Source organism: Dermacentor silvarum, chromosome 3 (assembly GCF_013339745.2).
Source record: "Dermacentor silvarum isolate Dsil-2018 chromosome 3, BIME_Dsil_1.4, whole genome shotgun sequence".
Classification (NCBI taxonomy): Eukaryota; Metazoa; Arthropoda; class Arachnida; order Ixodida; family Ixodidae; genus Dermacentor; species Dermacentor silvarum.
In genome coordinates, this window is record NC_051156.1 from 2,971,783 (window position 1) to 2,994,941 (window position 23,159).

The following is a 23,159-nucleotide window of genomic DNA, read 5'->3' on the forward strand; positions in this document are numbered from 1 at the left end:
AAAGCTGACTTCCAATGCTGCAAAAAGCTTAATGACAATGGATGGAACCAACCTACATGAATTTGCAACTTGGGCAGTTTAAATAGTCATTTCCCATGACTTTACTAAAATGAAAAATTCGCTCACCATTCCATTAAGTTTCCAGATGCTCAGAAAGTTCCCGAGTTTTCCAGATATTCCAGGTCACTAGAAGCCCTGGGTTCAACCCATGAAGCTGATGCAATAAATAACTAATGGGAATCAAAATTTTTTACTGGTATGTTCTGGTGCACGAGAAGTCACAGCGCTTGCAGCTTTCGGTCACCATTTCACATTTTGCATGCATGTGGTCAGAGTGATTCAGGCGTGGTGTTCGTCCCGAGTACATTGTGCCACAAAGCCAATGCCAGCAACATGCCTACAATGATGCATAAAATGTATTTAGAGGCAGATGATGAATAGACGCCATCCACTGCCCTAGTGCAGTGGACGATAAGGCCTTAGACGGCTTTGAGTGAAGTGGAATAAATACCATTGGTTTACTGCAACTAAGAGGAATGTTGGTTGAAGGTTTTTTTTGTGCTTGAATACATGGCTCTAAAAATGTTGTTTCTGAAAATTCCACAATGAGTGTACATGCATTCACCATTTCATTATGCCACCCAAGTTAACATAGGCGCATCCTATACAGTCGAACCCACTTATAATGATACCGGTTTTAACAATATATTGGTTATAACAATGAGAAGCTGGTGAACAGTCAACTTTTGTATGTTTTCTATGGTGAAATAACCCGATTACTACAATGTCCACAGGCTGCATTATCGATTAAAACAATGAAGTCTGGCCACTGAGCGTCCATGCCGAAAGGTAATGGAATGCGAAATCCTTGATAAGAAAAAAAAAATTCGAGTCACCACACGCTGCTGCGCTGTTTTTTCTCCGCATCGCCAGCCTCGTGCGCCTCCCTCCCGTCCCCCTTCCACCCCTCCAAGAACGAATGGGCTGGGCTCATAGCTCTACGCTGCACCACCCTCCAAAACTACGAATGGACCGCACCAACTGCACTGATAGCCTGATAGCGCTGCTTCGAGATTGTGCGCTGGCCACACGGCCCCTCATTCCCCCTCAGTTCTGCTAGAGTGTACTCTAGTTCTGCCAATCGTTTAAGGCACTCGGGCTTGTCTTTGTTTGTTGCGTCGAAGTCACTCCTGGCGACGTGGTTTCTTGGCCTCGTTTGACTCACCGTCTGCGAAATGCACGACGTTGCCAGTGAAAAGAAAGCGCGCTGCTATAAATTTCGAAAAGAAGTGCTAAACGATGCGGTGATCGTCACGAACGTGCTTGCATAAGATAGCAACGACGGCAGCGATGATGCAACAGGGCAGGCTGCCTCAACGTTGTCCTCGCGGGAGGCCCTGCAGATTTTTCAGTCCCTCCGAGGCTTTATTTTCTTGAGGGACCTTCCACTGCACTACGTGGAGCACCGGGATGTCTTGAGAAGGCTGTCGGCAAGCTTCGTGTAAAGCAAGCAAAGCTGACGTACATAGGGTTTTCTCGTGTAAGCCAGTGAGAAGTACGTGGCGAGATGCTTGTGGCGATTTTGCCCCAGTGTTTCTTCTGGACTTCTCAAGCTGAGGGGCTGCCGCGGCAACCTTCTTGCATTTTTTAAAAGGCCCTTTTTGAGGCCACCAAAGCAATGCCTCGGAGGAGCTCGTATGTCACTTGCCACCTGTGACCCCGCTTTGCAGCTGTTAGAGCAGTGCCATTCTTGAATGTCAACAGTCGCGGCTTGTTACACGTGATCAGAGTGTGGGGGAAGTAGAGTTCAACAGTTAAAAGTTAAACGAGTCAACACAATCAGCAGTCGGATGGAAAAAGGTGGTGGCGAGGGGCACTAGCCTTCTCGCCATTATAGTTTGCTCACAGAAGCTATGCCATCCCTTTACATTGATTTTTTTCATGCAGCCCGGTTATAACAACGGAACTTTTGTGACACTTGAATAGTGTGACAAGTGGGTTCAACTGTATACTCATTTTTTCTTCGACACTCATGATAAGCCGGGGGGGGGGGGGGGGGGGGATGCGACTTATACTATGGTGTGACTTAATAATCCGAGAAATATGGTACAGTAGAACCTCGCTGATACGTTCCCGCTTAATACGATTACCCGGCTCCCACGTTCGCAATCACGAAAGGTAATCATAACCCCATAGAGGAATGTGTGAATATGTTCCGGTTAATAGGTTCCCGAAAAATAAGATTATTCGGCAGCAACGTTCAGCATTGCGGCAAACTGCGGTTGTATGATACGTTCTGAAGCAAAAAATTATGATTCAGGTGTGCAAAAAGGCCGCTCTCATGTGCTTGTCAAGCGCTAAGTGGCAGACGGCCGCCGCGCAGCTTCTCTGCAGTATGCAATCCCTCCCCCCTCCGCAATTTCTCTGCATTGCTCGTTCGCCTGAAGTGACGAAGCGTGGCAGCAGCGGCGTGCGAATTGACCTTTGCACTACTTCGCCCCTCGCTTCAACGCGAACTACTACGCGATGAAAACAGGCGGACGCCGCACGCGGCGCTACGACTTGCCGAGATCGTAGCGGAGGTGGTGGCGGACGAGGCGCCTGGAGACGGCAGCGAGAACAAAGGCTTGCGCCCACCAGCTACCTTCACCTAAGCCTGGAAGCTTAGCTTCTTTCGCACGAAAGACAACGAAAATGTGGGCAAGGGTCGGCAATGTGTGTAAAAGGAGTTGTTCCTGTCGAAGGGTGCGACACACCAGCAGAAAATACAGTCGAATCTCAATAATTCGAACACGATGGGGCCTGAAAATTTGTCCAAATTAAAAAAACAGATTTTTGACGTATTTGTGCACCATAGCGCTACGTACAAACGGTGCGAGTTGTGAAATACCGTGGCGCACAGGCATATAGCGAGCGAGGGCCACGAAACTGCCCACGCCGGCCAACACTCACATCCCGATAGCGCCTCTTCCTCTTCACAACCACAATCTCTCTCTCTCTCTCGCATCCCAATAATGGCAGTGAACAAAACTTCAGGGAGCGGGCGGCCTTTAATGAAAATGAAACTTGGCCAATTGAGGCTCAGCACCGAGGGAACTCCAGCCAAGAGGGTAGATTACCGAATTAAATGAAATTCTGGGGTGTTACAGGAGAAAAACCACAGTCTGATTATGAGGCGTGAGGTATAGTGCATTACACATTGCACTCCAGATTAATTCTGAGCACCTGGGATTTTTAACGTGCACTCTACACACGGCCACAAGCATTTTTGCATTTCACCCTCATCGAAATGTGACCGCCATAGCTGGAAATCGAACCTGCGACATCGTGCATTGCTGTGCAATGCTACCATGGCTGTTGGTGGGTAGATGCGATTGCGCCACCCACATCAACAAATAAGGACCCTACGCTTAGCACAACATAGGCACCTACTAGCATAATGCATAATCTACACAAATGAGGTGGCTCCTCTTCACCCGAGGTGCAAACAACTTGTTCTCACCATCTGTATCCCTGCTCAGCACTGGCTCATTGGGTGTCAGTAGTGCTGCCCCAGCTGGCGTGCATTCAATGCCGGGTGCACCATGCCAAGCACAGCTACTGTCGGAGGAGTAGCCTCTGGCCGAGCCTGATGCCGCTGCGCCAACTGTTCGCTGCTTAACACTCAGCGTCTTCGATACACGGGTGCCACCTCCTGAATAAAAGCAAACAATTCAGTGTTAAAGGGACACTAAAGTAAAAGAACAAATCGGTTTAGATTGATAAAGTGTTCTTGAAGAAATCCACAACTTGAACAATGATGGTCAAGGTGTCATTCTTGGATTTTGTGCCAGAACCTCAGAGTCAGCATGTCAGTGTAACATTACATGTGACAAAGTATTTTTCCTCATTTTAGTCATTGTGGATCAGTAAATACTGTTTAAACTTCCTAGGTTTAATCCTTGGCTTTCTTAGAATCCAATGCAGTGAATCTTGACCAGTAAACAGTTAACTAGTCCCGTGAAGAGGGCGTCAACATCCATGACGTCATGGCAAGCTGCTGCGAGAATTGCAAGGCAGTATCACCCTCCATCTTTTGTTTTTCCGTCTTTCCTGGCTTACCACACGCCTTCTTAAAGTAAGAGTGACATTTTTTATTTTATTTTGGAAGGCTAGTAGAGCTCAAACAATTTGTTGTTTTCTATTCCTTTAAAGAGAATTCTTTAGCTCTATCTAAATCCACAAGAACTGAGAAATCAATTTTCTTTGCGCTTAAAATCTAGTGACTCTGTGAAGCATATTTTTTATTTATGCCATCAATATTTTAACAAATAGTGCTGAATTTGTAAAAGTGAAGACAAAAATGTACCGCTAATCTGTGATTGGGCCTTTTCCAAAACCCTCGTAAGTGTAACATTTTCACGTAAAGTGTGAACTAATATGCCAGGTTTATTCGCCTTAGCTCCTCTAGAACATGGAGTATCTAGTTCTCGTGCAGAGAAAGGAATTTGCGAACTTCATGCTTCAATTCTTTTAAAACCAATTTTCAGCAATTTCTTTAAAAAGTAGTAAGTCCAAAATCAATATTCTGCTTCCTGCAATTGCTAGAACCACACTTTCTTTCCCAAGTGCAACCGATTTCATTCAAACTCATTCAGCAGTTGTCTCATGAAAAAATCCATGCAATTTACATGTATTTGAACAGAGAAGTAACTGGTAATGAGCTAAAGCTTCCATTTGAAGGGGTGGCAATGTACAACTTTCCAAACATGAAACAAAAGCATTCACAATCTGTGGATTATGCTATCATAACACATGAACCAAATATGATTCCACAGCATGCAGCAGCAGAGAGCCTGCAATCACGGATGAAAGATTGCTCCTTCCCAGATGCAGTCATTGAGATCCCCTCTATTTTGCACGACCGATGACATTACAGACCCAAACAGCAGCTCATAGACACCAACCATTTGGCATTTGTTCAAGACTGCATATTTTTCAAGCACACACACCCCTGATAGAACAACTAAAAGTCAGGCTAGTTGATGCTGATTCATTGTTAACTGCAACACGACAAGAAGACAATGGAAAGAGACGAAGTGAACACACACTGTTCTGCGCTCTGTGTGTTCACATATCTGTCCATTGTCTTCTTGTCATGCAGCAGCTTATATTGAATACACACACCCCTCCTAGCAAATGGGAAAGCTGAGGTTGTTGACACATCCTGCCTGTCCTGCGACTGCTCTGCATCAACATTGTAAGATGTCAAACCTTGTTGCCATATGAGTTACTATACCATAAGTGCACCAGAGAAAAAAGAAAAAGTAAGAATGAAGCAAGAGGCAGGGCATTGCTACCACGTTCAGTTCAGTGTGTTCTCAGTTTAGAGGAAAGGCTGCTGCCGGGCCCCTTCAACAAAATGTAAAGACCAATCAGGCACTTGAAATTGAAGTCGTGGAGATTCAACAAATACACGCACACATTACAGTGCGGTTGCCTAGAGATGTCTTGGAAAAGTTCTTCCTCCCAGAATTTCAATACTTATTCCCAGAACCTGCCACACCAAGAATACGCTTTCTCTCCCTAGTGAATATTTTCGTGATGGTCCATGTAAAGCAAAATAGTCTCTGCCAGCAATACTTTACAGCAATTGTTGACGCAAAGCTCTCAACTCTCGTAAAGCAAATTTAAAGCAGAAAGTGTCTGAATAAACGATCCTTGGGTAAACGATATGTGCGGCAAAATGACAGAAGGCTTACACAAAGCTAAAGTAGGGACAGCGGGACACGTTTATGTGGTAACATGATGAAACAGCGTCAAAGACAAGCACAGAGAAAAGAAGCAACAAGACAGTGTGCCGACGCTCAACTGAAGCTTATTGGAAAAATACCACATATATGTAAAACATTGGTGCAAGCAAAGAAAACATGGCAGAGAAAAATGATAAAGCACATGTAAGGCAAAAGAAACATAATCACGTGGTCACATGCCTTAAAGATAGGCAGCCACATAAATGCGATAGTCTGACTTCCTTTGTTAGTGCAATAAGCGGTTAAGGCGCTAACGTGCAATATAGCTCTTAAGGACGAGAAAAAAGTATTACTCGATAAAATTTGCAGCTCCAAATCACGTTTCGTCATCTTGATGAAAACGCTAAGTTGCATTTTCCAAAACTTCCCTTCCCAGCACAAATTCCAAAACACGTGACCTCTCAACAGCCAATCAGTCAACATAGCAGATAATGCCGACCGTGCAGCCACCATGCGTGTCAAGACTAGGGCCTATGACCTCTAAGATACAAATGTGTGGCGGCACCAGCGCTCAATCTCGCAGTGTGGGCATTCGGGATCTTCTGGTACTTACGATAGTATATTAACGCGATAGCGTTAAGGGCCCCGTGTTGCATAAAATGCGGCATCGGCGTAAGCATCGGCATCCATGGCGGAGAAATTCATCCCGAACCACATTAGTAAACAAAACTTTAATTTCTCAAAGTAAAATCCGTCAGAAAAATCATAAAGCACAACTTGACTACAACCTACAGACATGATAGCCTCGGATTGTAATTTGAATGTACGAGAAAACATAATTCTGTTACGAGAAAACTATAACACAAACCTCTTTTCCAGCATTTCTACCATAACAAAAGCGGCGAGCTCGGGTTCGTTACTTGCGAAAGCACCAGCCAGATGGCGCTCGCTTCTACAGCAGCGTAAAACGGTAGTGGCGCGCAGAGGCGAAGGTGGAAAAAAAAAAAGCTGCAGTTGCCGGGAAGCCTGAAAAGCATTCAGGGATCTTTAATGCTACACTGTCTACCAAATTTTGGACATGCGCTCGCCTCGGGGCAACATCAAAGAATTATTTAAATAAAAAAAGATCCTAAGGCCTTCACATTTTGATATAAGACGGCTTATATTGCCCCTGCAAAAATGTGTTCCCAGCAATACATACACGCGGAGGCTCCCGCGCCGAGGCCTGGGAGCCTCCGTTGGCGCATCTTTCGTCGGCTGCGTTATCGGTGCCGATGGCACAGGGCGATTGTGGGTTTCGCTGCTTGAGTCACACGGTGCAAGATAGCGCGGCACGTAATCCACGGTGCAAGGTTGCGCTCGTTCAGTCGGGTGCGCCTCCACGTCTCCCACTAATCGCCGTAATTTTCTTGCCGTAGGAGCGCTTCCGTATTCCGAAGGCGTGCTTCGTCCAAAGTTTTTTTCGCCAACGAGCGACAATCCATCACAAATCTGGGAGTTCTCAGTAATCCGAATTCTGTGTGTCAAGTGAAGACGCCGGCGTGGTTTACGAAGCAGACAACTGCAGTTGCCATCTTGCCCCTGCCACAGCAGCAACCAATGGAGAGACGCCTTTCAGCACGGCAGCCAATCGGAGGCCCGCTTTTATCAGAGGGCCCGTGTGACTACCTATCGCAGACCCGTGCTTCTTTGGTGTTTGTGTGTTTGTTACAAGCTGGCGACGACGGACGAATTGAGAAGCGGGACAGCGAAACTTTGAGCTTTCGAACGATACCAAGATGGCGGCACTCGGTGGCGGGAAATACGAGATATGGCTCCGTGAACTGCGGTGATTTTACGCGATTTAAAGCTGTTTTCTCGCCCTGCGCACTGACGAATAAGACTTTTTCGGGAACTTTCAGTGCGTTTTCAGCCAAACCATTTTGATGCAGCGTAGATTAGGCGTTGCAGATACCCAAACGCGTGGTTTTCAAAAATCGATTTTTCTCGCGATTTGATCCCCGCGTTTAATTTAGCTAGTTTTAATTGTGTTTTGATGATACGAATTTCGGCTAATACGAATATTTTTCGTGACCCCGTGACATTCGTATCATCGAGATTCCACTGTAGTTGTGCCTTTTTAATGCTATCACATTTCAGATCACAGAAATATACCACGGAGATAACTTAGCGAGAGCAACCTGCCTCACTGTTTGCATCAATTGAGCTGCAGCGTCGTCTGCTTCAGAGCAGTTACAATGTTGTGCAGTAGGCCATGCTTTTCTTTCGGCAAGCTCTGCATAGGAATACACATTTCTTGGGGGCTTGAGGCACTGTTGAAAGGAGATACTAGATGATATCTAGTATATTATACTTATGTTTATTTAAAGACGAGTATCATCTTTGTGCCCTGGGGTACCCCCATACATTATGCTGCATTTTTACCCTGCTTGCATACGACAATTGATACGAGTACAATAAAGTTATTCTCGATATTTTGCACACTGCACGGCATCGCAACAAAACCTCTAAACTCTTGCGTGTTCACTCAAGACTGACACAAAGCAAGTATGAGCAGCAGTTCACACTCAGGAACATAACCCATTATTGGGCCAGTGCAGTGTGCACGAGATAGAAGCATTGCATTTTATATTGTGTGCGCAGCCGATTACAGGCATTTCATTTTTTCATTCACAGTCAATAGAGCCAGGACACACAATTTGTGTATCCATGCATGACATCGCTGAAGGGGGCTCAGTCAGGAATGTCAGGAATGCATGTTCAGATCATGCGTGTGAACGCATGATCATCGTACTATTATAGCAGTTCAAGCACCCACGCATGGCGTGAAAAATGAAAATCAAGCGAGGCACAGACGCATGCGCAGCCCTGTTTCTGTGCATGCTAATCACATGCTGCTTTCTCTTTTTGTGGTCATGAGTACTCTAATGCAGCTCACTCATGTACATGAAAAACAAAGGACATGGAAACAGTCAAATTAAGTGCAGTCTTATTTGTCGTAATGGAACAATCGCTGCACAAGTTACGAAGTCAACACTTGCACCTGAACACTTTCTTCCATATTGAAAACACAGTTTTGGGTATGGGTTGACCACTGTGGGCCTTCTGTTTCAAAAGTGAATCAAGGAGACCCAAAATAAAGACGCCGAAAGGCCTTAAGCAGCACTGTTATGCTTTTATCGCAGGAACGCAGTACAGGAGGCAAGATGCACACTATCATGAAGTTCACGACAACCAAACGAACACCCACCCAAGCAAGCTTGCTGGACAATAAGTATTTTCTATTTAAAGCCACTATCCTGTAGTATCATTTCTCAGGCGCCGCAGGAACATTGCATGCACAGCGAATGCACTCCACACAAGCACAAACTTTTTGTGTCTCCGTGAACGTCAATCGCAGGGCTCTTGCATCAGCAGCTTCCACATACACTGGTTGTTGGTGCAACCAACGACAGCACGATGCGGCTCGGACAAATACCCTTTGTACATGCACATCCTGCTCAGAAGACACAGTAAAGGACACGTCTACAGCAAACACCTCAGCAAATGCGACAAGAACATGTTTAAAAATTGCTATGCTCTCTGGAACTCGCAGCCAGCCCCTGTAGCAAAGAGAGCTGTTTGTCAGGTATGTCGCCTTCAAAACTATTCAGCCACAGTTTGGTGAGTAGCATTTTGTGACATGCAGGTTTTGCGACGCCTCCCATGCGCTCCTATACTAGAAGTGCTGACACTTGTCGACTTGCTCTTCTCCTCTACATGTGCGTTCGTGTTTTTGTGCGAGGTGATGACTGCTTGGTGCTGCCATGTGCTGACACTTACCACCTTGTGCTTCTGCACTGCGTGTTCCTGCATGTTTTTGTGCGAGGTGATGACTGCTTGCTGCTGCCATGTGCCGACACTTCCCGACTTGCTCTTCTCCCCTACATGTGCGTTTGTGTTTTATTGCAATAGCAATTATATGGATACTCCAAGCGGATTTCTGCCGTCGCCATTGCCATGAGGTTCCGTATGAAGTCCAACGGCGATGAAATTGTCGCCGCATGCCGTATGCTGTATCACGGCCGCTCGATAAAAAAAATGCGTAACCTTGCACTCGGCCATGCAACGCTTGAAACAGTGAAGCCGGGCGATCGTAGCCCAGCATTTTCCGGAAGTGTGCGCAAACTTTTTATCTTATTACTCATGATGATAATTTCCTTTCGTGCATCTGGGACTTACGGCCGTCACTGCGCGTTGCATAGAGCAGCTTGCAACACAGACACCGTGTTCCTATGCCGACACCGCATTCCAGGAGACCCGCTACATGAATGCGTCTCTATGATGATTATTGTTGTTTATTGGCGCAAGGGCCAGGTGGGGCCAAAGAGCGCCAGGACGATGGTAAGATGGTAATGGCTTGTTAGTGGTATATGAATAGTCAAATATATGAAGGTTAGATGTGGCATGGCTGTAAAGGGGCCTAAAAGCAGTCGCTGTAAAGTGCGTAAAATCTATACGTAATAAGATTATGGCAATGACTAATGATGTGTACTATAGACATGAACAATGCATTGCGAAAGAATGATATGACTTCCAAAATATTGCAGATGCAAGAATTAGCCAGAAGCACAAGTGCCTAAACAGAGCCCTTGAGACACAAGGGCCTGGAGGCATGTGCTATAAAAAACAATCACAGCAACATCCTCTGGAGAGAGGATGCGCTACGAACTTGTTGGGCTAATAACATGTAGCACAACATCATTCAGGAATGCGAGGACTGCTTTGGTGTTAAAGAGCGGTTCTTTACCGAGAAACATAGCGGGATGTAGAGGGACATAATAGCGATATGCTAGAGGAAAGTGTTTCTTTCTTTCTCTTTCGGCTTCCCGACACTCCAGGAGGACGTGGAGGACGGTGAGCCTCTCGCCACATCTACCACAGGTTGGCGGGTCATTACCACTCAATAGAAAATTGTGGGTGCCGTACGTGTGTCCTATTCTTAGACGACAGAATAGGATATCAGTTCGCCGGGTTTTTGTTACGGAAGGCCAGTAACCTAACTGTGGCTTAATCAAATGAAGCTTATTACTTGTTTCTGCATCCCACAAGCGTTGCCAGTGGCTTCGCAGTTTCTTTCGCAAGAAAGGTTTTAAATCTGTTGCAGGAACAGCAGCTGTAGGGTTAATAGCGGGAGATGTGACTGATGTGGCCATTTGGTCGGCAAGAACATTGCCCTCGATGCCTCTATGCCCAGGCACCCAGCATATAATGACATGCTGGTTAGTTGCGTATGCTCTACACAGAACAGAATAGAGCTCAATAAGAACAGGGTTTTTCTGTTTACAGGGTGACTTCAAGGATTTTACAACGCTTTGAGAGTCTGTAAATATAATAGTTTTTTGAAGTTTTGATTTCCTTATATGTTTTACGGCTGACAATATTGCGTAGGCCTCAGCCGTAAAGATACTTGTTTCTGGGTGGAGTACGCCGGATTCCGAGAAGGACGGACCGACGGCTGCATAAGATACTCCGGCATGTGATTTAGAAGCGTCTGTGTAAAATTCTGTGCACGAGTACTTGGACTGTAATTCTAGAAAGTGCATTCGGATTTCTACCTCTGAAGCGTGCTTTGTAACCTCTACAAATGATATATCACATGCTACTACCTGCCACTCCCAAGGTGGTAACAGCTTGGCTGAAGGCATTAAGCAATGTTCGAAGAGTGGGATATCCATTTCTTCACTAAGCTCCCTGACACGCAGTGAGAAAGGCTGTCTTACAGAGGGACGATTGCGAAAAAGTGTAGCACACGTCGTATCGTTAACGGTATGAAAACACGGATGCTGATGATTAGAGTGGACTTTAAGGAAATATGTGAGGCTGGTGTATGTTCTCTGCAGATGGAGTGACCACTCATTTGATTCGACGTATAAACTTTCAATGGGGCTTGTTCTGAAAGCGCCAGTGGCCAGGCGGATACCTAGATGGTGAATGGGATCTAGCATCTTTAGCGCGCTTGGGGCAGCAGAGTGGTATGCTACAGCACCATAATCCAGTCGCGATCTAATGAGGCTCTTGTAAAGATTCATTAAACATTTCCTATCGCTGCCCCATGTTGTGTGTGATAGAATCTTCATTAGGTTCATTGTTTTTAGGCATTTTCCTTTGAGATATTTTATGTGGGGAATGAAAGTTAGCCTGAAGTCAAGTATGATGCCTAAAAACTTGTGTTCTTTGTTCACAGGTATCTGCTGTCCATACAGTTCTACACAGGGATCTGGGATCAGGCCTCTCTTTCTTGTGAAAAGAACACAAGAACTTTTGTGGGGGTTAACTTTAAACCCGTTTTCGTCTGCCCACTTGGACACCTTGTTCAAGCCCTGCTGTACCTGTCTCTCGCACACTGCGAGGTTACATGATTTGAAGCCTATTTGTATGTCGTCTACGTAGACGGAATAAAAAATAGCCGGTGGTAATGAGGCACGGAGTGTGTTCATCTTAACGATAAAGAGTGTGCAGCTGAGCACACCTCCTTGGGGTACACCAGTTTCCTGTATAAATGGACGTGACAATACATTGCCGATTCTGACACGAAAGGTACGATTAGACAAATAGCTCTCTATTAGGCTTAGCATATTGCCATGGATGCCCATTCGCGACAAGTCTCTCAGGATTCCGTAACGCCATGTTGTGTCGTACGCCTTCTCCATATCGAGGAATACTGATAAGAAAAACTGTTTATGCACAAATGCATCCCGGATATTTCCTTCAATGCGCACAAGGTGATCAGTTGTGGATCGCCCTTCTCTAAAGCCACACTGATAGGGATCAAGCATTTTGTTCAGTTCAAGGAAATGTATGAGTCGTCGATTAACCATTTTTTCAAATAGCTTACATAGGCAACTTGTGAGAGCTATCGGACGGTAGCTTGCCGCCGAGGAAGGATCTTTACCTTGCTTCAATACAGGGACCACAATCGCTTCTTTCCATGCGGACGGAAGGTATCCGGCAGCCCAAATAGTGTTGAAAAGTGCGAGTAGTGTCAGTTGTGTATCAGGGTTTACGTTCCTAATCATGTCATACATGACTCTGTCGGGTCCCGGTGCAGAGCTCTTACATGCGATCAAGGCAGCTCTCAACTCGGCAATAGTGAAAGGAAGGTTATATGGTTCGTTCTGTCGGCATGTGCGTACGAATGGCTTACATTCTTCTCTCTGTTTATATTTAAGAAAGGGTTGCGAATAGTGTATTGAGCTTGAAACACGCTCAAAGTGCTCCCCAAGACAGTCGGCCTGGTCCTGCAAGGTGTTCCCTTGGTCATTCACCAGAGGCAATGGATGAATTTGGTGCCCCTTAAGCTTTCTTAAGCCGTTCCACACTTTTGCATCCTGTGTGTATGAATTTATACACGATAGAAACCTCACCCAGCTTTCTCTCTTTGCCTGACGTCGTGTCCGCCTTCCCAGTGATTTAATGCGTTTAAATTCAATTAGATTTTCTGCATTTGGCGATCTACGCAATATGCCCCATGCCTTATTCTGTTTCTTGCGCGCCTCTCTGCAGTCTTCGTTCCACCAGGGAACACGTCTTTTAAGTGAACCACCATTGGTTTGTGGGATACACTTTTCAGCAGCATTAATAATAAAAGCGGTAAAATATGCAACAGCATCGTCGATACTAAAATTGTTTATAAAATCTCGTGGTAAATAAGTTAAATCTTTAAAATGCTCCCAGTCAGCCGATGCTAATTTCCATCGAGGAATATTGGGAGGGTTATCATGCTGCGTTATTAAGTTTAAAGTTATGGGGAAGTGGTCACTTCCAAAAGGATTGTTAATGACATTCCATTCAAGGTCAGACATAAGAGAAGCAGATCCAATTGCTAAATCTATTGATGAGTACGAGTCGTGTTGGGCGTTATAGTAGGTCGGCTCCTTCTTATTAAAAAGGCAGGCACCAGAGGTAAGAAGAAAATTTTCAATGAGTCGACCTCTGGCGTCGCATCGCGAGTCTCCCCACAACGTGTTGTGAGCGTTAAAGTCTCCCACGAGAATGTAAGGTTCGGGAAGCTGGTCAATGAGGTTATAAAAGTCTGTTTTTTCAAGGTGATGATTGGGGGGTATATAAATGGAACAGACAGTTACTAGTCTGTTAAATAGAATGACCCGAACTGCCACCGCCTCAAGGGCCGTCTGAAGGGTCACATGTCGACAAGCCACCGACTTCTCGGCAACTATTGCTACACCACCGGACGAGACGTTAGCCTCATCGCGGTCTTTTCGAAAGATGGTGTATTGACGAAGGAAGTTTATGCTTGTAGGTTTCAGATGCGTCTCTTGAACACACAGCAACTTTGGGTTATGTTTGTGTAGGAGTTCTCTTATATCGTCGAGGTTGTGGGTAAGTCCTCTAACATTCCATTGTAGTATTTGTGTCTCCATAATGAAGAAAGTGTTTGTGCTGTGTGTTTAAGAGACTAATATTAGCTCACGGGGCCCTTTCCAGGCGCCGTGACGCGAGTTTTGTCTTTTTTGGAGCGGTCGAGAGAATCCCGCCGCTCCTTAGGCGCTGGCTGCGCCGTCTGAATAGGTGTTATGTCCATCGCCTCTTGCGAGGCGCTGGACACGCGCCCTTGAGGGCGCTGTGTTGGACGTGAAGGCCTCGACACGTCGGACGAAACCTTTGGGGCCACCAACCCAGAGGTTGACGGGCCCTCCTTCGCGGGCGGCGAAGCAGCGTCAGCTGCTTTCACCAAGGGGGCTGGTGGCACAGCCGCAGCCACACTGTTTGTGGAGCGGGCCGATGCCGGAGTCTGCTGCGGCGCTGCCCCCTTGCGCACCGCACCAGCATACCTTGCGGTATGAAAAACAGAAACACGTTTTCGTGCTTCTTGGAACGATATGTTTTCCTTGATTTTCAGTGTGATCACTTCTTTTTCTTTTTTCCAGGTTTCGCAGGATCGGGAATATGCGGGGTGGTCACCTTCACAGTTCACACAGTGGGGTGTTCCTGAACAGTTTTCGGAAGTGTGGTCTTTGTCACCACATTTTGCACAGGTGAGTTGACCTCGGCAGCTTTGCGAGCCGTGGCCGTACTTCTGACACTTAAAACATCGACGAGGATTGGGGATGTAAGGTCTTACACGGATCTTGGTATAGCCTGTCTCAAGGGTTTCAGGTAGTACACTAGAGGCAAATGTAATGATCAGATGTTTTGTGGGAATTTCGTTATTGTCTCGCCTGATTTTTATCCTCTTTACCTCAATGACATTTTGGTCTTGCCAGCCTTCTAACAGTTCTGCTTCAGTAAGTTCTAACAGGTCGGAATCTGAGATCACGCCTCGGACTGTGTTGAAGGAACGATGTGGGGTCACTGTTATAGGGATGTCTGCAAAGGTTGTGAGATTTGCGAGTTTTTCGTGCTGCAGCTTGTCACGAACCTCAAGGAGGAGGTCGCCGCTTGCCATCTTGCTAGCTTTATAGCCTGGTCCAATGGTGTCCGTCAGGGATTTAGATACGAGGAAAGGTGATATTACTCTTACGGGCTTTTCAGGTTTATTACTGTGGATAACGTGGTATCGTGGAAAAGGTTCTTTGCGTGGTGCGAAAAAGTTGAGGGAGACTTCGGTGCGTACGCGCTTTGCAGCGGTACGATCGGATAGTAGAGGAAATGATGCTCTATGCATGCTGGATGTAGTTACTTCGGCAGCAATGGCAGCCACCCACCATGGAGCCCAACAAGGGGACGCTACAAGTTTTACATAGTAATGACTTGCACACGCCAGCCGTGCATCGCTGCTATAACCCAATGCGCCATACTCAAGGTTGGATATACCGCACCAGGTTAACCCAAGCCGCCTGAGAGAAACAGAAAAGTTGGGAAGAAAGGAGATGACAGGACAGAAAGGTAAGTTGATAGGAAAGCAAAAGATTTAGGAGAGGGACAGGAAAAGGCGACCACCGATTTCCCCCGGGTGGGTCAGTCCGGGGGTGCCGTCTACGAGAAGCGAAGGCCAAAGAGGTGTGTTGCCTCCGCCGGGGGGCCATAAAGGTCCGAACACCCGGCTTCGGCTCAACCTCCAGGATCCCCTTTTCCCCGGACACGGGTAAGCCGCGCACGGTTAGACGCGGGAGGGTCCAATCCTCGTGTGCTCGGGTCCGTGGTGTCGCAACACACCAAACGCCTGCTTACGCAGACGCCCCTGCGGGATGAATGCGTCTCTATCTCTAGCAAGCAAAACATCTTCACCTCACACAGAACGAGCATACGAACGCGCCAGCTGTGGACGAAGACGGCAACACTTGAACGCAATCATATAGTTAGCATAAATGCATGTTCTGCAAGCATGGCTGTATAGCCTAGTGGTTATGACGCTCGCTTTGGGACCGGGGATACGCGGGTTCAAATTCCGCCTCGGCAAGAAAGTTTATTTTATATTTTTCCTTGATAGTTTCTTGATACGCACCAATTACGGCTGGCTTAAACAGCTTTGCTGTTAAAACACAACAACGAGAGAACATGCACCGCAAGTACAGCCATTTTCTCCCATCTCCCGCAGCCTTTACCAGAAGGCAGCACATGGTGACGAGGGTACCGGCACAACTGACACTAACGCTAGGAGGCTATAAAAAGCTAGTCTATAGGTGGCTCTGTGGGCTGTCTGGACTTCTTTTGCTGGTCAAGCTTGCCATCTGGGGCTAGTGTCTGAGGTGCTGGCACCAATTTCAAGGGTACCAAAGCCCTCCGGTGTTGTACCTTGACTTGCCGAGCAGTAGTGCAATTGCATTCGAAACTTGTATGTAGGCTGTCCACAGATAGAAATTGCAGTAGTGGTAAAGTTGAAGGGTTGAGAAGCCATGCTCAATAAAACAGACACCTGACTCCTGTATCTTACGGCATGAAAGGTGGCAGACCTGGTTATTGAAATGCTGCACTTCGTGCTAGAAGGAGGATACAATCTACCAGCTTAAGCTACGACATCGATAATTTGGTGCACGGGGTAGCAGCAGGCTGAGTTGCACAGTTAAGATCATCTTCGTCTTTGAAAAGCCCAGCATTGAAGCCAAGGTGGTCTTTGCACTGTCTGCAGATCACAAAAGAGTCTCCACATCCTCAAGTAGGCGAAGCTGCCTAAAAGTGCCTGTGCTGATGCCGAGTTTTGTCAATTCTTGTTGGATGGCTCTCTCTTGATCCCAGAATATCCCTCGTAGCCATGCCTCCTTCGGACGCCCCCTCAGCTGGTGTGTTAGCTCACCGCTGGCGAAAAAACACCACCGTCCACATTAAAAAAAAATGCTACTACTAATTTGTCAGCCTACAAATTTTCCACCACATGCTTAAGTTTCAGTAACAGGCAGCACACAAGCAAAACTATTGCTCGCCCTGAATAATAACGAAGACTGGAGATTTTCTTCATTCATACACACATATTTACCAGGTGCTTTCTAAGACAAATATTTTGAATTCGTGTGGACGACTAGAACAATTCCACTACTGGAAAAGGATTACCCAGAAGGTAGACTATATTTTCATGAAAAGTTGAAATGCAAAATTGAAGAAATAAAACAAATTTACTAATTACCTTTTTATGTAAATGACTAAGTGTGCATATTGCAATCTACTGAATTGAAGCTGTAAAGGTATATTGAAATGGAATAAATTTAGAAACCAGCGCCACATTTTAGGGAAGACAACAAAGAGGTAATGAATGAAACCATAACTAGGCTATCTCAGAAGTAGCAATTGAAGTTGGAGCTAAGGCCCCAAGGCAACCAGTAGGTAAGCTCTCCTAAGTAACATAGGACCTAATAAAAAACGACAAAACATGAAAGTGTCAAACTCGAGAGATCAGATAGAATTCGCTGGACTGTCGAAACTGATCAACAAGAAGAAAGTAAGAGATATCTGAAATTATAACGTGGAAAAGATTGAGGAAGCAGTAAAATATTGACGCAGCATGAAATCAGTGAGAAAAAAACATGGCATAGGACAAGGCAAAATGTATGCACTGACATATAAGCAGGGTAATATCATCAGCAATTTCGATGACATAGTAAAAGCAGCGGAAGAATTCTATACCGACGTGTGCAGTTCCCAGAGCAGCCAAGCTACTTGGCTTCGAAGTAATGATGAACAAGATACAGAGGCTCCTTCTATAACTAGCAATGAAGATAGAAGGGCCTTGAAAGTCATGACCAGAAGAAGAACTGCTGGAGAAGATGGAATAACAGTCGATTTATTCAAAGATGGAGGATATATCAAGCTTGAAAAGACTGCGGCCCTTTATACGCAACGCCTCACGACTTCAAGTGCACCAGAGAGCTGGAACAACGCCAACATTATACTAATCCATAAGAAGGGAGACATTAAAGAATTGAAGAATTATAGGCCCATTAGCTTGCTTTCAGTATTGTATGAAATATTCGCCAAGATAATTTCCAATAGAGTTAGGGCAACACTTGACTTCAGCCAACCAAAGAACAAGCTGGCTTCAGGAAGGGATATTCTACGATGGATCATATCCATGTCATCAATCAGGTAATTGAGAAATCTGCTGAGTACAATCAACCTCTCTAGATAAGCTTTGATAGATTATGAAAATGCAGTTGATTCAGTAGAGATACCAGCAGTCATAGAGGCATTGTGTAATCAAGGAGTACAGGAGGCATACGTGAATATCTTAGCAAATATCTACAAGGATTGCGCAGCAACCGTGGTTCTCCGCAAGAAAAGTAGAATGATACCTGTCAAGAGAGGGGTCAGGCAAGGAGACACAATCTCTCCAATGCTATTTACTGCATGCTTAGAAGTATTCAAGCTCTTAGACTGGGAAGGCTTAGGAGTGAGGATCAACGGCGAATATCTCACCAACCTTCGGTTTGCAGATGACATTGTCCTATTCAGCAACAATGAAGACAAATTACAGCAAATCATTGAGGACCTTAACCGAGGAAGTGTAAGAGTGGGGTTGAAGATTAATATGCAGAAGACAAACATAATGTTCAATAGTCTGGCAAGAGAACAAGAATTCAGGATCGCCAGTCAGCCTCTAGAGTCTGTAAAGGAGTACGTTTATCTAGGTCAATTACTCACAGGGGACCCTGATTATGAAAAAGAAATTTATAGAAGAATTAAATTGGGCTCGAGTGCATACGGCAGGCATTACCAAATCCTGACTGTCGTTGAAAAGAAAAGTGTACAATCACTGCATTCCACCAGTGCTAACATATGGAGCAGAAACCTCGAGGTTAACAAAGAAGCTCAAGAACAAGTTAAGGACCGCACAAAGAGCAATGGAACAAAAAATGTTATGCCTAACGTTAAGAGACAGGAAGAGAGCGGTGTGGATCAAAGAGTAAACGGGGATAGCTGACACTCTAGTTGACATTAAGAGAAAAACATGGAGCTGGGCAGGCCATGTAATGCGTAGGATGGATAACCGGTGGACCATTAGAGTTACAGAATGGATATCAAAAGAAGGGAAGCGCAGTCAAGGACGGTAGAAAACTAGGTGGGGTGATGAAGTTAGGAAATTTTCAGGCACAAGTTGGAATCAGCTAGCGCAAGACAGGGGTAATTGGAGATCACAGGGAGAGGCCTTCGTTCTGCAGTAGACAAAAATATAGGCTGATGATAATGATGATGGCCACTTTATGCACTGAAGCACAGTAATAACTGGAACATCAATGCTGTTTGCTGCACATTTTAAAAAGGCATATCATGTTCAGCCACAGTGTGTGCAATTGTGCACAAGATAACGCATCAAAGAAAAGGTGATAATAAAAATATAAGCATGTCGCATACGCCTTGAAACATTCCTGTGTGGATGTGTGCTGCAGAGTTTGAATAATATATGTGTAAAGTGTTTAGTAAAACATGCTGGAAGGTTGACAGCTGGGCGTCAGTATCTCATCATGTATCTGGTGCACTTTCATCATTTTTTACAGGTTTTTTCTGCACTACAGAATAAAAGTAGCCAATTACAATTACCTCATTCTAGATGTAATTGATAACAGCAATGCATAAAAGTAACTTAAACAATTACCAAAATTTTATTGATTACCTTTACGTTACTTTGCTCCCCACCTTCGCTAACATTGCAAAAATACAGTAAATAGAATGAGCTGGCCTACCTCTTCCAGTGAGTCACCTAGAGCTCTTGACACATTATCTTTACTAACGCTCACTCTTCAAAATTTTCGTCGACCACTTTCCCTTGTTTAGATGCAAACACACCAGCAACGAGACAGAAAACTGCGCTGGGGGAAAGAGCAGTGCTGTGACATACGAATCCTTTGGGCACAACATTCCAGTAACTTAATGTCATTATGCTCGCATCTAGTTTCTCCAGAAAGCGCAGCGCCTCATTATTGCTGGGAATTGGATAAGCCGCTCCTGGTAGGGCAATGAAGAGCTAAGAAAGTTGCCCATATGTTATTTCCTGGCATCAACATCCGAAGTGGCGGCTGATATTGAGCCAGAGCAGCACCAATATAAATCATCAGTCTGCATCTGGTAGAACATTAGGATGAGGAAACAAATACTGATGCCTGGGTTTGCCGATCTCAATATAGGCGCATCTGAAATGCTGCTGCCCTCCGATGTTCTCCTCTAGTTCCCACCAAATTCAGATATGCAAATCTGTCCCACTTTTTACAGCCTGCCTCATCAATAAAGCAATTAAATACTGTAATTGATTTCTGAAAATGTAATTTCATTTCAGCAAACACTACAGAGCAAAGAAGGTGATTAATTACAGAAGTAATTTGCTATGCACAATGTTTTACGTCGGCCCTATTTTTTAAGTGGCTGGATAAGTGGTTTTCGAGTATGATGAATATGAAACAGCCGATGTTCATATATCTGACGTTCCTTTGAGAGTTCATGCAGCGAGCCCGCATTCTGCAGACTTAACACACCTCATTGTTGAATGTATTGTGAAGGCGCAAAAAATTTGAGGATCAAAGTAAATTTTCAATGGACAGAATTAATTGGAAAAAGAAATGGATGTCTCGAAACTGGCGTCATCCTCAAAATTACTTTTTAATAGATTATGCTATACGAGCTCCCCAAATCCAATAAAAGAGTTAATCAGTTAACTACAATAACTTGATTATGCATTTCAAGTTCTCGTTCTTTTAAAGACAATGTCCACCTCTTTGGGTAATCCAGCTCCAGCAGTTAAATGCAAATATTTTTGCAAATTCCGTATGGTCTAAAAAAACACTTTATTTGTACATGGCATGTATCAACTGCAGTTGCTGTGCTACACTCGCAGAAAACTTTCTGTGGCAGTGACGGGAAGGCTACATGCGTTACTGCGTCAAGTAGCCCGGCAGTACTTGACAGCACTATTGGTTTCTCGGAACAGACACTTGATCAGTGTAGCTTCCATGTGCGATGGTTTAGCAGTTACCCAAATGCAGAAGAAAAAAACATGGAAAGTCAAATTCAACACTGTACTCCGTTTCATACATCAGGTGCAATGCTGTCAAAGCTAGCGCTCTTGTTTGCACTGCGTACTTCCGCGACCGAAAAGTAGTGCATTGCTTGCGGTGAGCGAGAAACAATAAATGCTTCTCCAGCAACCATAAAGCATAAACATTGTCATCAGCTTGACAAAAACCGCTCGTATTGCTGAGGAAACAGTATAAATACGAGAGTTTATATTTTATGGTTGTCATTTTTTTTTCGTATCTGGTTTTCGCCCTCCGCGCAACCCTGACCGCCGGGTTTTGTTTACTCTGAGAGTCAGTTTTGGGAAAATGGCATCCAGCTCTGTGGCCTCGAGCACGCATTATTTCGAGGGTTCGTACATCGAAGTTGTCAAGGAGAGCCAAGCAAATAATTTCAAATGTGTATGCCTATACCAGAATGTGTTTTCCAGAGAAGTCTGCCTGGGAAGTACTGAATCTTGTGAGTAGGGACACCTCGTATCCCTCGTATCGTCGCAAAATTTAAGGCGGAGCGTCTACGTGGGCCTTTGGCGTCTCCAAAGAAAAACCTTGCGACGTGAACATTTCAAGCTCGCGAATCGTCAAACATCACAGCTTCACAGTCCATGCCATCCGTCTGAAAGTGCACAGCATCTATGCCAAGAGGGAGATCCCAACACTGGACAGTGTGCGAAAGGCTGTCAACGAAGATGACGACTTGCCGAACTTCACGAAAACGACCCTGTGGAGGTTAATGAAGGACATCGGCTTCACGTTTGATAAGAGAAAATGGAATCTTGCGCTGATCGAGCATAGTGACATCATTGCCTGGCGTCGCAGGTACCTGCGGGCAATCAAGGAATTCCGAAGACAGCTCAGGTGGGAATCATTCTTTGCATATTTTCTTAGGCAGCACGTTTAAAGTGCATTCATATAACACTATATGTTAGCATTGTAAATGTATAATCGTAATAGAGTATTACATCTGCATTAAAAACTCTTTAAAAAAATCAGCTTAGCGACGTGGTTGTTAATGCTGAACTTGTACAAAGAGTTCGCATTTCATGGCCACTTTTGTTTTGTTAGGTGGGGTACTTGCCTGAATCAGTCATAGGTATTCGCTAAATCTCTGCTGTTTGGTGCCATAAGCCAAACCAACAAATCTGCTAAAACTGTCGTATTATTGCTCTGGGTAGTGCCATCTCGTCTTCACCGAAGGAATGAATCAACATCCACTATACAGCGCTCATTACCTTGAAAGATACAAGTTACCGGCACCACTACTACGAACACTCTCTATTTTTGTTAGCAGTCGCCACAAATGATGGGGACTGCTAATTAATTCTCACCGAATCAGGCAAGTGTGAAACCCAAACTTGTCATGCTTCAAAGCTGACTGCCAAATGCCACCTGCGTGTGCAACATTAACGCCGATATTTTTTCTCTCGATTGTTTGTGAAAGAGCAGTCAGCGTATTAATTGGTAACAAGATTATTCATATGAATGATATTTGTTCAATTTTTTGTCTCATGTTCTCCAGTGCAGTATTTGCGATTATGATCATGCTAAGGCTCATGCTGCTGCAGTGATATCCACTGTTTACTTGCGTGCACTAACTCGTGCACTCGTTTGTTTTACTTCGTACAGGTGCATCATCTCCTTAGATGAAACGTGGGTCAACACGGGGCACACGAAGGAATCCGTCTGGCAGGACAAGACTGTGAAGTCATCTCATGATGCTTTCCTGAAGGACCTGACAACAGGATTCACTGCGCCCTTGGGCCAAGGGGCCCGTTTGATCCTTGTACATGCTGGGAGCAGCGCACCAGGTTTCGTCCAAAGAGCTGCTGACTACTTCAGAGCAAAAAAGGGGAACAACGCTGACTACCACTCTGAGATGGATGGCAAGTCCTTTGAGAAGTTTACCGACAAGCTTTTGCCAAACATTCCAGTGTCAGGGACAATGCGCCATACCACGGCGTAGCTCTTGAAAAAACACCTATCAAGTCGA

The 23,159-nt window shown here is 45.1% G+C and overlaps 1 protein-coding gene across 1 annotated transcript in view; it reads right to left on the reverse strand.

The window, feature by feature from the left end:
- LOC119445280 (uncharacterized) overlaps window positions 1-23,159 on the reverse strand; it is an 80,568-nt gene that overhangs the window by 53,542 nt on the left and 3,867 nt on the right. Inside the window, exon 4 of the mRNA XM_037709595.2 lies at window positions 3,503-3,694. Within this exon, the coding sequence (XP_037565523.1) occupies window positions 3,503-3,694 (192 nt within the window). The remainder of the gene's footprint in view (window positions 1-3,502; window positions 3,695-23,159) is intronic.